Genomic DNA, 14891 nt, shown 5'->3' with positions numbered 1-14891 from the left:
TGGCAGATGGAACTTGAATTAAAACCATTTTCTTTTTTATGCTGCCAAAAACAGTTTCATAATTTCTGTCCATTTGTTCAGATCAGGCCACTCTGTGAAGAGAATTTCCTAAATGTAGCCGACACTGATAGACAGACGGATCCGAGAGAGTATTTCTCATCGTGAGATCTCAATATTGTTGTTAAACATTGTTGTGTTTTGTGTGTGTTAACTGTTTCCTCACCTGGCCCAGTGCTTGTGGAGCTGCTGCTGCCCTGCAGACTCCCATTCCTAAGGTTCTGAATCCCACCACTGACACCCATGACCCCCAGCCCCCTCTCTCCTCCTCCTCCCACCCCCACTCCTAACCCACTGCTGGACACCAAGCCCGGCCGGCCTGTGAGCGTCGACGATGAAGTGGAGGATGGGGAGGCTGTTGAGGAGGGAGTGTTGGCCGAGGAGGAGGTGGGGAGAGTCAGGGAGGGAGCTGGCTCAGTAGGCTTCACATCTGTGGTGAAGCAAGGTCCAAATCTGTTTCGCCAGTTGCCCTTCTTTTTCTTCTTCACCCCATCATCCCCTCCTCCTGCCGCTGCTCCTCCGATCCCCGGCACTGAGCTGGAGGGTTGGGGCCGTTTGTAGCCGGCGCAGCCACCGAGGCTTGTCGTCTCGCTGGCTGTGTGACTGTGGGAATTCTCATACAGCTTCCCGCCCACTGAAATGATAAGAAAGCAGAATGAATATTCAAGTATAAAGCCAGTGGCCTCTTTGTGTTATGTTATGGATTGTTGGTCATCAAAGAATCTACTTCTACAATTGGAAAACACAACCTGTGTCATCAGTTCTCTAGTAAATTAGTGACCATCGATTACGACTACTCATTAATAATTAATATACTGATTACTTATTCAATTAAAGAAACTTTCCTTAAAAACTGTGGTGCCACTGTAATAATGAGACCAACAATGTGACCGCGACAAAAGTAAAACGACTAATTCAGCACGTGACCAAATAACGTCGATACATTTTAACCATGTGACCACCATCAATAAATGTCTGGTACCTGCAGAAGCCGTAGTGGTGGACATCAGAGAGCCGAAGAGTGTCGTAGTTCCCTCTGAGGCGCTGCCCTCCGAGCTTGGCTTCACAAGGCAGCTGCTGAAAGATGGCGGGGAGGAGAACGTAGTCCCACCCCCGGAACGCAACGATGGATCTGAAAAACTTAGGAAGTCTGAGGAGGAAGGAGCAGAGGGCGTCTTACTGGCACTGGTCAACAGGAGGCCTGGAAGGAAGAAAGAAAAAACAGACATTACAGCTCGAGAAGTTTTCATACGACTCTTCGAGCAGAAACAACATAACCAAAATAAGCATTTTATCTGCTCTGCAGTCAGCCTTCCCTCATCATGTAGTCCTCCCTTGTACCAGAGGAAGTGCCTTGAGAGCACACAAATTAATACTCAAAACAGACACACACACACACACGCACGACAAGAGCTTCAAGGTTCTGATAGTACAAAACACAGAAGCTCCTTTCAGGTCCTGACCTCCCCACGTGTTCTTTTTTTCGGTGTGTTTTTGTGCCTTTTCCCAGACAGGGCCCCCGATTACAGGAGCCAGAGGCCAGTCGAGACAAAACACTGTTATCATGGCCACACAAAAAGGTCTGGTGTCTGTCCAAAATCCAGCCAATGACACAGCACACACGCAACGCATGAATCACGCTCTTATTTTAATAGCATTGCTACAATTACAATTGTGCTGCACGTTTGTTGGTGGGTGGGCAGGGCAGCAACACCAGGTGATGTGTCGTTGCGTTTCCATTTTTCTAAATGCGGGCTTAATTCCCAGTTGTGGGGAAATCAACATACAGGACCATTTGCAGCTATTAATTCACCTTGGTGGAAGGGCCCAGTGGAAGCAGAGGCAGATGTGGACGAGGTTGCCATGGTGACCACGGCGGAAGGGAGGGGTTTCCCTGAGGTGGTGAGGGACTTGCGGACACCCCTCTGTCCCACCACATGACTTGCGCCGCTGTTCTTCTTGTTCTTCACCTCAGACGCCACCTTCCCAGCATCTGCAGCCAAGCAATCTTTAGAGCTGCCACCGGAGAGAGCCGACGACACTTCCTGAAAGTTCGCGGTCGTGAAACGGGAAGTGCTATCGTCCAGCCGCTTCTGTGAGGATGCCGGCAGAGAGGTGACTCCTCCCACTGAGCTGCCACTGTTGTAGGTCTGGAGTAGGAAGATGAAAACGGGAGGGAGAATAAAGACAAATTAGGGTTGAAAGGCAAGGGAGGACAGGAACCATGAGAAGCACCGGAACAAGGAAAGAAAATTATCAAAACAATGCCGGTTTTAAGAGGGAGGACCATAAATGGGTAAAAGGTCAGCGGGAGGACAGGATATGTAAGCAATACAAAAAGAAGCGCAAAGGTAATTCAAGGTGTGGAAAAAAAGCCAACAATCCCTGCTGTAATATCTAACTAGCTCAGTCAAAATTCACCAAAAACAAAAGGGAGTGAGGAGTGGAGGAGTGCCCTCACCTTGTCCGGGACCAAGATGTTAGGAAGGACGAGGGACGGCGACATGTCCATCGAGACCTTCTTGTGTTTGGGTTTGTGCCTGTCCCGCTCCTTGTGTTTCTGAGCATGAAGAAAAATAAAACAATAGAAACTGCTTAAGACATGATACAAAGAGGAGAGAAAGAAAAAGAAAGAAACCAACCTCCTACAACCCTTCTTTTATGGCCCTCTGCATTTTGAGGAATATTGGGAAAAGACCGAATACAGAAACATACTGGAATATATCCGCCAGTGGGTATGAGTTATTAGGATAGGCTGAGGATAGAAGCACAAGAGAGGGAACATGTGTGTGTGTGTGGCTGATCGAAAAGAGCATTATATTTCAAAGGCTCAGTCGGAGATGAAAGCTAAGAGATCTACAAACACAAAGAGAGTGATGGAAGAGTGATAAAGAATGGGCAGAAGGAACAGGAATTCGGCGTACTGCAGTTTAGAGCAGAGTGTGTCTAAGTGCCTCTTGCCGCTCACAAGGTATCGTTGTTTCATCCAATCATATCCTCCTTCTTGGACCATCACAGCTCAATTTACACCCTTGCTATCACACGCACGCCGCCACCCTCCTCCTCTCGCACCCTTGAGGTGGCGACTGGGTGCCAGTGCATTTACACCTCACATGCGCACCCCGCATCCTGACACCTCTTCGCACAGGCATAGAGGCAGACAGGTGCATGTATGCTCACACAAATCTTTACACTGACACACACACACACGCATGTATGCACGCACACGGACACACTCGAAGATAGGCGGTGAAAATATGCAGCAATCCTGAGAGACGACATGGGACTCAACATGCTTGTGAAGCTCAGTGTCACGACCACTCTAAAAACACCAGGAAAAGCCCCTCCCCCTCCCCAGGATGACGGCATGAAGGCTGGTGACAGTTAAGCCAGACTTCCTCTACGAGTCGCAGTTACCAACTGTAATCTAACCCAATGCCGAGACTCTTTCCAGAACGTTAGGACACATTGCGTTCCGATTGGTTCGATATAACCTGAAACTCTTCCCTTTGTATCATATACATAGTATTCTGTAACAGTTACAGCTGTCCTTTGAAGACATGATGTTTGGCATCACAGCATGAGTTTGTACTACTGGTAAGTCCACCGCTGCTTTTTTAAACCCCTGGAGATTATGCTCAACTAATCAAGTAACCGTTCAGTCTGTAAAATGTCAGAAAACCGTGAAAAATGCTAATTGCAATTCAACAGCCAAGGGGGGCGTCTTGAACAGCATCTAACGGCAATGAAGAGGAGAGATGGTACAGGAGAAAAGGAGAGTGAGAGAGGAGGTAAATTCTTTGGGATTCTCTTGTTGTTTTTCATTAACATTCCAGAGGTAGGTGTTGATGGACAGAGGCTGAGCTGAGAGGGTCGGATAACACACACACACACACACACACACACACACACACACACACACACACACACACACACACACACACACACACACACACACACACACACACACACACACACACACACACACACACACACACACACACACACACACACACACACACACACACACACACACACACACACACACACACACACACACACACACACACACACACACACACACACACACACACACACACACACACACACACACACAGCGTGGGAAACATAACACACACACACAATGTAACCCTGACACACCCTTATCAATCAGGTCAATTGATTATACAGGCAGAGACAAAGCCTTTCAGCGTGTCCTTTCCCTTCTTTCTCTGTTGCTGACCATTAGCCGCCTGATCATTTGACATGTCCGAGTGGTCTTTGAGACTGTGTGGGGTAAATATGAGCGGTGGCAGTGAATGAGGGCCGCGTCTATTTATCAACAAACCCCCGAGCAATGAGCAATACCACGGTGGGCTGAAATCCTCTTCGTCTATGTCGAACGCTACTCGCAGGGTTCTAAAACTGGGAAATCTACTTTTAAGGAGGCAAATACTTCACTATAAAAAGGTCTTTTTACTGTTCCAAAAGATATGTGCCTGGAAATGTCTTTAGTGTCTGGTAAACAAAGGCATCTAGAGTCTTGCTTTTGGCCACTGAAACTAAATGCAATAAATGAGGTCTTTAACTATCTATTGATCAATCATTTTCTCAATAATAGGAGAGTAAACAATGCCCATAAATAACTCAAGTTGCAAGTTGATTGTTTTCACCAACAGTCCAGAATCCAAAAATAGTCTTCTCATCAAATAAAACAAAGAAAAGCAGCAAATCCTCACATTCGAGCGGCTGAAACCAGACAATGTTTTTGCTTTTATGCTTGACAAATGACTTAAAATAATTAATAAATATCATATATATTTTTATAATACAAATAATAATAACATTCTGTTAACTCAATTAATTCTTTAATCATTGCATTACATCAAACTGCCTTCTGAACTGCACAATATGTATATGCTTGTGGTCCTTTTCCTTGCTGTAATGTACGTAGATCATTTATTAAACTTAGCTTGGTTATGTATGAAAACAAAAAGGGCCTGTACCAATGATGCAAGAAAAAAGTAATGCCTTTTATTTTGATGTAATATGCATCTTAAATGCTTTACAAGTTAACGCAGTGGCCTCCGGAGGAAGATGAGAGGGTGCAGACACAGAGTGGAAGAGGGCTGAGGTAAGGCGAGGGAAGACGAGGGGAAACGGAGGAACAGGAAGGGGGGGAAATAATCCGCCCAGGCGGAGCAGGAATTCCCCTGTGCTGTTTCCTGCAGGATTTCTGACCAGTCGTTGTGTCAAACAGTGTGTGTGTGTGTGTGTGTGTGTGTGTGTGTGTGTGTGTGTGTGTGTTTCCTGCAGGCCTTTTCTAAGTGGCCAGTGTGGGGTTCTTTTAGCCCCTGCTGTTGTTTAACTGCAGGGGCTAACATGAGGTGGGTATACTTCCAAATCACATAACAAATGTACGAGTTGATGTGTCCACACACGCACACACCAGAGCCTACTGATCTCTGAACCTGGAATGTGGATGGAGAGTATACATATGTGTGTCTGTGTGTGTGAGTGTGAGAGAGAAGTAGGATACTGCTAACTACTGCAAATAGAGCGGTATTAACAAAAGCCAGGACTAAGGGGCTGGATAACATGTGGACAAATCCATGTGCACAGGCACACACACATACACGGGCGCACACGCACACACACACAGTTTGACACAATGACTAAGTAGACAGATAAAATGTCACACAACATGCTAAATGTTCAATTTGGAGTCCACTAATTGCTTTAAGAATGAACACAATGAAACAGCTATTGTCTTGTTTCATGCCTTTCTCCCAAAAACAATTTAGTAAGACCAGAAAAAGACAGAAAGAGGAACTCAAAGCATCAAAGTCTTTCTGGTTTAGCATCATCAACAAAATCTCTACGGAGCCATCTGCATGAGCCCAGGTTTATAAATAAATGCAAACTCATATCAGAAAATGAGCATCTCATTCAGTGGAAATGGAACAATAGTTTGTTAAAACAAGCTTGGTTAAGGAGCTGACTGCAGGGCTCAGAGACACTTTCAAATTGCAGCCAGTGCTTCCATTCTTCTGAAAACACTAAGCTGACAAACTTCCATGGTGTATAATAAGAAAAAAAAACTATTTTAATTATTATTTTTATTTAAAAAGAATTGATAAATAAGGATTATAATTTATGACTCCAAAGAAAGAATTTTAATACAAAAATGTAACTATGTTGATGTAAAATATCTATATTTGCTTTATGCAGACATCTTTGGTACATTATATCTGCCCTCTGTATCAGTTGTTATACTAATGTGTTGTAAACTGATTTTTTCTTGTTGATTAAGACATATAACACAGAAGGCTAATATGCTTGCAGAGCAGATTGTCTGATTAGAAGGTTGCTGTAATACTTAGCTTTTCTGCTCAGAGCTTTTATTTTTTTTATTTTGGTTTACATTGTTCACACCGGCAATTTCTCCCTGGTGCAGATTTAAAGCATCCCTTTTCTAAATTGAGTTGGGATTACGGAAACACTTAGTATGCACCAGTGGCGGCTGGTGGAATTTTTCTTTTGGTAGGGCCATCCAATCAATTTCAGCAAACATCCCAGTATGATTTAATACAAAAAAAGTATCAAAACACGCATTTCTACTTTGTAGTTAAATATTTAAAATATATATTTAAAACACTAACATAAGGACATCTTATTCATACAATTCAGTGTAATTAATTAATTAATTAATATATATATAAATAAATAATATAATCTAATAGAAGATGTTTATATATTAAGATGCCCTATGAACCTTGTCAGGGTGAAAGTGGGCCTGTTTTTATCCTCCTCATTGCGTTTCTTCACCTCAATCCTGTGTCCGTCGTCCAGCTGGTAGCAACGTTCACTTTGCCCAATATGGCTGCTTGATGGAGTTATCCATGTGTGTCCTGGTGTTCTCATGTTTTCTTAATTCTTCCAACAAGAGCTTCATGTCCCTTACTTCCGTAACTGTCCATTCTGGATCTGTCCCCGTTGATTTTACCGGGTCGGGTCTTCTTGGAAGAGAAGTGCTCGCGCTGGCCGACGAGAACACGCAGCTTTTTGTCCAGACGGCTTTGGCCCAAAACTGAACTTATTTTAGGACTCGGATAGGCTAAATTATATATCACTCATTTATATCTTTAATCAGTAATAGGCTAAACTGCTTCTTAGACACATCTCTTCTGGGCCAAAACGATTCAGCCCCAGCACAGCGGAGACACAAAGACAGGCGGAGAGGAGGTGCAGGAAAAGCATATATTTTGCACAGATATCCTATTTTACAAATATTACTGGGTATATTCCTTATCTCCAAAACACAAATATTGACAATGTGTAAAATGTATAAATATAATTAATATTATAATTCTTGTATACTTTTCTTTTCTTTTTTTTGTGGCTCAAGGTGGGAGGAGCCAGGCCCTGTGGCCCTCTATTGGCCAGCCGCCACTGGTATGCACTGTGCTGCTGCATTACGTACAACAGAATAAAAATCACATGAGACACCACATGGAGAGTATTTTATGACTAAAATGATTTCATGCACACGCACGTCAGAGTATGTTAAGTACTTCTTCATGCTTGTTTTATCTAATGAGCATCCTTTATTTGCTGCAATGCACAATCCTGTTTGCTATGAGTGCTCGATAAACTCCACACAACAGCAACTTCAACATGTGGATCCTGGTAACTCCTCCCAGTGATTCCTACTCAAGAAGGGAGCAAGGATGAATGTATTTTCCAAGTGCTGTCCAAAACAGGGCACATTGTTGGAGAGTTGGGTGAAGAGAATCAATGACACCAGCTTAACTGTGAAGGGACATGTGCTTGTTATAGTTCATTATATTGTGCTACGCTGGGTTGAATATGTCCACCTACCTGTTCAAATCTTAAACTGGCCTGAAAAAGTTGGTGATGGAGTATCAACCATTCGTAATGGGGCTTTTTGAAGGTGCACATTGAGAACATTCTGCTCATGTGCTCTGTTGGACATGGGATTGGTACACATAACAAATAAATTTAAAGAAGTGGAACAGATGACTTGACATCTTCTGTAAATTCTGTTTTTCACAGCCTGTGATTACATGTTCTCCTAACAGCTGTGACTGATTAAGTCACACTCATGCAGCCTTCATTAGAGGCCACGATCACTGGTTGGGTGTAGGTGGGCTGCAGTCATACTGGCAGCTAAAAGCCAATCCAAATGCATCTGCTGCTGTGTCTATCAAATACAATTTCAGCACCCTACTTGGAAATCACATTAAAGCACTTCTGTGATTTTAAAGGCCTTGTTAAGTTAGACTGAAGGACACGTTGATGCGTTTTCATGCCTGACAAATCTTTACACTCCCAACTGTCAAGATGGTAAGCTCAAATTTCGAATGAAAATATTAATTACACATTTTAATAAAGATACCACGTGAATTACTTCCACGGCTATTCATGCATTTACAAACATATTTTTTTCGTCAATCTCATTTTTTCTCAAATCAACTGACTGAAAAGCGACACACACACACACACTATTTTTTTCCGCCACTCCACCTGTCATAAATATAAATAATGTTCTTCCAATATATTCAAAGAGAGTCTCCAAACATGCTCATTATGGAGCCATTATTCAACCACTGAAAAGTATTAATGCTCTTACTGCGAATTTCCCTGTCCCTCCACAGTGTGAGCATGCAACAGTGAGGGCATGTTTCTTTGTTTGGAGGCATAGCGAGGGTAAGGTCTGAGGGCTGTCTTACCGTCTGTCCATACAGAGAGGAAGAGTCACTTAAGCTTTGAGACATAGTACCACAGCCCCTGCTCCTTTGCTAAAAAGGGAAAGAGGAACTCCAAGTTACTGGATGAAGTCCAAAGAAGAGATTCTAAAATTAGAGCCCCAAAACAAACTGTAGTTAAAAGAAGAAAAAAGATTCAACCAAAAAAAGCTGACTGAACTTAAATCTGAAAAACTGTCAAAAGCATTGTGCACAAAAGTGGTGGTTATAAAAGAAAGCTAAAATAAATGCATGGTGGCTGTTTAAAAAAAAAAAAATCAAAAATATACCTCCACTGTAGAAAAGACCATTCCTTTTTTCAATGTTCATTGGCCAAATGTAACCATGTAAGTGTAGAATAAGCATCATGAATACACATTAGAAAAAACACTCAGGATTGGGGGCAAAAGCAAAGACCCACACAACCATGAGTTGTGTTTTATTGTTCCTCCTTTGCCAAAACTCAGATATAAAAAGGTATCATGGGACATTTTTTGAGGGGTCTTGTTTATCGATCTGAGTCCAAGTCAAATTGCTCTTGCTCATAGTATGGGTTGCCATGGTGATAAAGAACTAAATCCTCAAATTACAGCCAGATTACCTCCAGGCATAGATCAAGTCTTGTGTTTACCCAGTCTATTCAAAAATACAAATACATGGCCAGAGACGGTTTCTTTTGGCATTTCATGTAAAACTGACTCTTCAAGGCAACTTGGTGCACCGTGGGATAAATCAGTAAGGCTGATACATCAACCAGTGCATTAACATTCCTTAGAAATATGGGGAAATTATCCACACCCAGTCTTGATGAAATCAACAACAGGAGAATCTAAGTTTGAAATTAGATTTGGATACTGACCGAGTCCAGTCAAATACAATATGTTGCTAACATGCAGTAAACATCCATCAAGTGATATTTTATGAAACCCACTCTGCTAACAATATTGCTTTCCTTATCATCGATTCCCTTTCGTAGATGCCTGTCATCCATACAATCCCAGCTTAATGCCATTATGCCCCACCATCCAAAGCCACTCATACGCAATCAATATAACAGCACGAATCTTTCCATCAACATTGCAAAATGTTTTATGACTATCTGTGTGCATGTTGTGTGTCTGCATAGATGTCCTGTGTTTCCATCTAATCACTGTTCCAGGTATAATAGTTGTGTCACGCTGCTGTTTTTCATATTTGCATCCCTCCAGCAACTGCTGCAGTGTGTACATTCATACGTGTGTACCTTGCAATAGGTTGTTAACTGAGAAGTGGAACAAAATCAGGAAAGCAACAAGACGTCTCTATGGTGACTGTGTGTACTGAGAACATATTCCTTCTGCATATCCAGTTGTTGCATTATGCTTGTTGATATGCCAATCATCTCCATTCTTCTTGTATCCGGGTGCTATCTTCTTGACAATGGGCCAGCTATCCAGCTATCAGGTTTGCACATTGCTGGTCGCATAGTCAGACTACGAAAGATAAGGTAGCAATTATGGACAAGAAACCAGCAATCTGCCAATTAGGAGTGAATGCCAATTCTTTGTAAACAAAACCTCAAAGTTGCAGACAAAATAAAAGTTTTTTCTGCTTTCTCTAGGTTAACCTTTATGCTCTTTTACATCTCATTAATCTCTCTACTTTAGGGCTCTATGATTCACGTGATGTGAAAAAACCCACAGCCCTGATTTTCCACTCGCAGATAGATTTGGAGCTTCTCAACTCAAGCCCAAGCTCAGAGGCAAATTGCCGTTGGCTCGGCACTCGCTGCTCAAAGATGCGAACCAGAATCTCACCGATGCATCACCTAGCAGGCTAAATATCTGACCAGTGGGGGAGCTACAGCCAATGAGAATGCAGGAATGCATGATGAAGGAAGATTCAAACATTCAAACACTTACAGCTAAATTTAAAACCATTTACTTTACATAAATAATTCAGATTTTGTTAAAACTGTACGTGATCAATTCCTTCGAGAAAAAAACAAACAGGGAATTTGAAGAAAAACTAAAACAAAATATAGAAAAAGCTTACCTAACAGTACTAAACTTGGACTGCAACCTCTTATTGAAACCAAGTGTTCAAATTAAGGAAAGCAACCTTATGCAGCACCTGCAGAACCTATGGGCACCAATACACAAAGACCATGGGCCACTGATGGAGAGATTAGAGGCATCAGGAAGGGAGGAGGAATAAGAGTAGATGGAAAGGGGTAAAGGGCAGGTGGAAGAGAGGCGAACAGCGGGGAGATGGAGTCATTGGTCCAGTGAAAGCCGATGGGGGAGAAACATAGATGGAGGGAAAGGGGGCAGAGGCCAACAGAGACCGGAAGCTGACTAAAGAAGGGAGATGGCCAAACTATAAAGAGAAAACTTCGGAGGAAAGGACAAAAGATAGGAGGAAGAAAAGAGGAGTGCTAGTATAAGGAGAAGGACATCGATGAGAGGGTCTAAGGGAGGGAGAGGCTCAAGAAAAACAAGAGGGTGATGGTGGGTCATCACTCAGTGGCAGCAGAGAAGTAGCAAATCATTCACAAGATGAAAAGGTATTTCTCACTGTGTTACATGTACAGTTACAAGTAAACCAATGTGTGTGTGTGTGTGTGTGTGTGTGTGTGTGTATGGTGTGTGTGTGTAGTGTGTCTACTTCATTCCTGCTTGTAGTTAGCAGAATAAAAAAAAAAAACATAAATCCTCATTCAAATAGTTAATAGACAGGCAACCTTCAAGACACACTCATGTATGTAGATGTAGTCACGTTCAACACTGTGACCCTCAATTTCAATAACATTTTATTGTATATATTGTGAATATGCTTGCTGCTGCTTCAAACACATTTCCCTCTGGGGATGAATAAAGTATATATCTATCCATCTATCTATTTATCTATCCATCTATCCATCTAAACGCACAAGATAGACTGCTTTTATACATAAAACTATATAGAAATGGAATCAATGCTCCATTCTAAAATAAATCCAGTGTGTTCATGAGTTCAAGTGAGCGAGACAAAAGTCTACTTGTATGTTTATACCATCATAATTATATAACTAAAGCCAGCTCCTCAGATGATTAGTGCAATCAATAATTAATCATCTTAAACTTAATCTCACATGTGCAGAAAAAAAGAAATCAGTTGAGCAGAATGACATCGTTTTGTGAAGTTGTGGTTATAGAAGTTGTGCCATCTGTAGAATATAACAACAATATGAGTACACTTACCAATTTGCTGTGGTGGTACTTGCAATATCCACAGTACTTGACATTGTCTGCGTCCGATCCTTGTTCTTCACATAACAACCCCGCAAACTGGGCACTGTGTCAAAGTAGTGTAAAGCAAATTTAAGTGATGTTACAAATAAATAAGAAAAAGAGAAACATGTTTAACATTTATGTGCAACGTTGTGACTAAGAATCACAATGACAACACATAAAGTGAAGGGATTTTTGTACTCAAAAGCATATTAAATCTTCAAGTCTTTACTTGAGTGAAGAACTGAAGAAACAATCTCCTTCTTTGTCTGGTGAGGTTAATGTGATGTGAATGGCTCTCACCATGTGACATGGAAGGCCTGCCTGCAGCCATGTTTGTTGCAGGTCATACAGGCTCCAGTGGCGGCTTTACTCTCTCTGCCCTGGTCCTCACAGATGTAACATGTCTTCACACACACACACACACACACACACACACACAGATTTTATTTTTTCAAAACAGACTCAGTCCTTCATAATTACGTGAATATGTGATTTTGTGACATGTCTAAATGCATAGGTACATTTGTTTTTACCTTGTTGTAGCGATCATGTGGTACAGACTGGAGTACTATGGGCTCCATCGTCGAGACATTGGCAAATTCCACTTCAGGTATGTAAAGGGCACAAACTACATGGGCCCAGCCTGCAAAGACACACACAAGTAACCATCAACTGCTGCAAAGATATAACAGCAAAAGGAAGTTTGTGACAACATAGACTTTACATGAAGATGTTAAACCATCTATGAATATCTTGAATATAAATAAGAACACACACAATTTATGTTAATTATCCATTCATTTCATTTGTTGGTTGCAAGTTGCAAAGAACTGAAGAATACAATACTGCTCCATTCAGCTCTAACTGAATTTGATCAGCTTAATAAAACTAAATTGGCATCACAACTCCAAAACAGTCATTTGAATGAGTTCCTTGTCTGTCCATGAAACTTTGACAACAAACAACAAAAAGTTACAATGTGGAGCCAAAGTGGACAAGACCAGAAGGAAATGATAGATAATTCTTCTTTGGCCCAAACCAAGAAAACCAAATCCAACCTTAATGTGGTCTGGAGTCGGGATGTAAAAAAAAAAACTAACTGCCTAACCTATCAAATTGATGCAGTGGTGACTGCATGTTTCCACAAGAATGCACGCAACATCGTGGCTGCTAACTCCTCTGGACGGGTGAACTGTGGATTTGATCGGAGCCCGTTTTGCAAATACACTGCAGCTGGCGATAAATGATGGATTTGAACCGGTTTGTGCATCGGTTATCGCTTGTTAGGAACTCCCACCCAATCTTGTCTGATGTTAACGGTTATTGCTCGGTTAAAAAGGGTTGACTATTGGTCAGAGAAAAATGATAAATTAGCATCCCTAGTATGGAGCCACTGTTACTATGTCAAATAGCAGTTTTGGTTACATTCCCATTAAAATCATGGATTAAGCAGTAGAGTTTAATTTAGCTGCTGCTGAATCTTAAATGTTTTAATTTGCAACTTGATAGTTAATCTATCCAAGTAGCAGTTTATTGAGCCCTAACACACACACACACACACACACACACACAGCTGCCTGTCAGTGAAGACAAACTAGGGGCGGGAGAATGACAGTGGGGCATGGTGGAGTGGCAGCAAAATTGACGACAAGCTGAGGAGGAGCAGAAGGCGGTCAACGGGAGGTCAAATGGAGGTGGGAGTCTCCTTCCACACTGGAGGTGTCTGTTTTTCCCCATAGCGGAAACAAAAACAGGCTTAAACTTACAGTTGAACCCCTGACCTGCCTTTGACCTGGTGAGCGGGACAGGGGTAGGAGGGCAGAGGGCGGGACGGAGGGGAGGCAGCGGGTGTGAAATGGGGGAATGTTGTTGTTTTGAAGTCCCTCCAAGAATCTGGAAGAGGCCTATAAAACAGGACTATAAAAGTGGCACAGCCTTCCTCCTCAAACTAAGCATTCACAGTGTTCCCCCCCCTAAAAAAAAACAACAAAGCATCCCTTTACAAACATGCCATACTCCCAAAAGTTATCAAAGTCTAATGTGTAGAGATAATGAGCTTCAATTTGTTGATGACAAAGTGTGATATAATTTGACAACAACCCAACACCAGGTAAAAAATAAGACCAACTTGAGCCTGTTCTTACTGTAGCAGGTAATTAACTGCATGTACAGTTAATAAATCAAAAGATGCTCAGAAGTGACAGTATCCAGCTCTAATTTGCTAGGATGCAACATATCTAATATTTCTTAGCACTGACTTGGAGGAAGTGAACTCGATGCCGATTTGAAAGTTAAAACTCCTTAAATATATGGATGTGAGAGATTATGTTTGAAACCTTTTAGTGTGCAAACAATTTCAACTTTGTGTGTTATTTTTAAAGTCCTACTATTAAGAGGGCAACACATATTTGTTATATATATGCAACTGAATAAGAATAAAGGGGGCCAGAACAAGAGGCTGTAAACTTAACGTCTGTCTCCCTCTATGTCTTTTCTTTCGCCTCTGCCTGCTATATGTTAAGATGCTAGATCAAATACCCATTCTAGACAGATCCCTTTACTCCGCTTTATTACTGTCCCACCTGAAACAACAGCACTACCACACAGATCAACAAGTAAAGAGGAAGTGACACAAGCAGAAAAATGAACGGTTTGAGGAAAAAAAGAGAGAGAGGGGTCATGGGAAGGGTAAAATAAAAGAGAAAGTAGTAAAACGGTGTGTGTTAGTGTTGTCCTGATGCCTCCCTGCAGGCCTGGACACAATCCCACAGCTGTGCCTCTCTCCCCGACTGACTCTCTCAAACACACACAC

The 14891-nt window shown here is 42.0% G+C and overlaps 1 protein-coding gene across 1 annotated transcript in view; it reads right to left on the bottom strand.

Moving 5' to 3' along the window:
* The window catches only part of mllt10 (MLLT10 histone lysine methyltransferase DOT1L cofactor), a 41904-nt gene that overhangs the window by 17899 nt on the left and 9114 nt on the right, over positions 1-14891 (bottom strand). The window contains 7 exon segments of the mRNA XM_034559655.1: positions 224-691; positions 1040-1258; positions 1871-2207; positions 2519-2617; positions 12047-12140; positions 12380-12483; positions 12613-12722. Coding sequence (XP_034415546.1) covers positions 224-691; positions 1040-1258; positions 1871-2207; positions 2519-2617; positions 12047-12140; positions 12380-12483; positions 12613-12722 — 1431 coding nt within the window.

The sequence above is a fragment of the Cyclopterus lumpus genome, chromosome 20 (genome assembly GCF_009769545.1).
Source record: "Cyclopterus lumpus isolate fCycLum1 chromosome 20, fCycLum1.pri, whole genome shotgun sequence".
Classification (NCBI taxonomy): domain Eukaryota; kingdom Metazoa; phylum Chordata; class Actinopteri; order Perciformes; family Cyclopteridae; genus Cyclopterus; species Cyclopterus lumpus.
The sequence above is the reverse complement of the archived record's forward strand: the minus strand, read 5'-3'. Positions and strand labels throughout refer to the sequence as shown.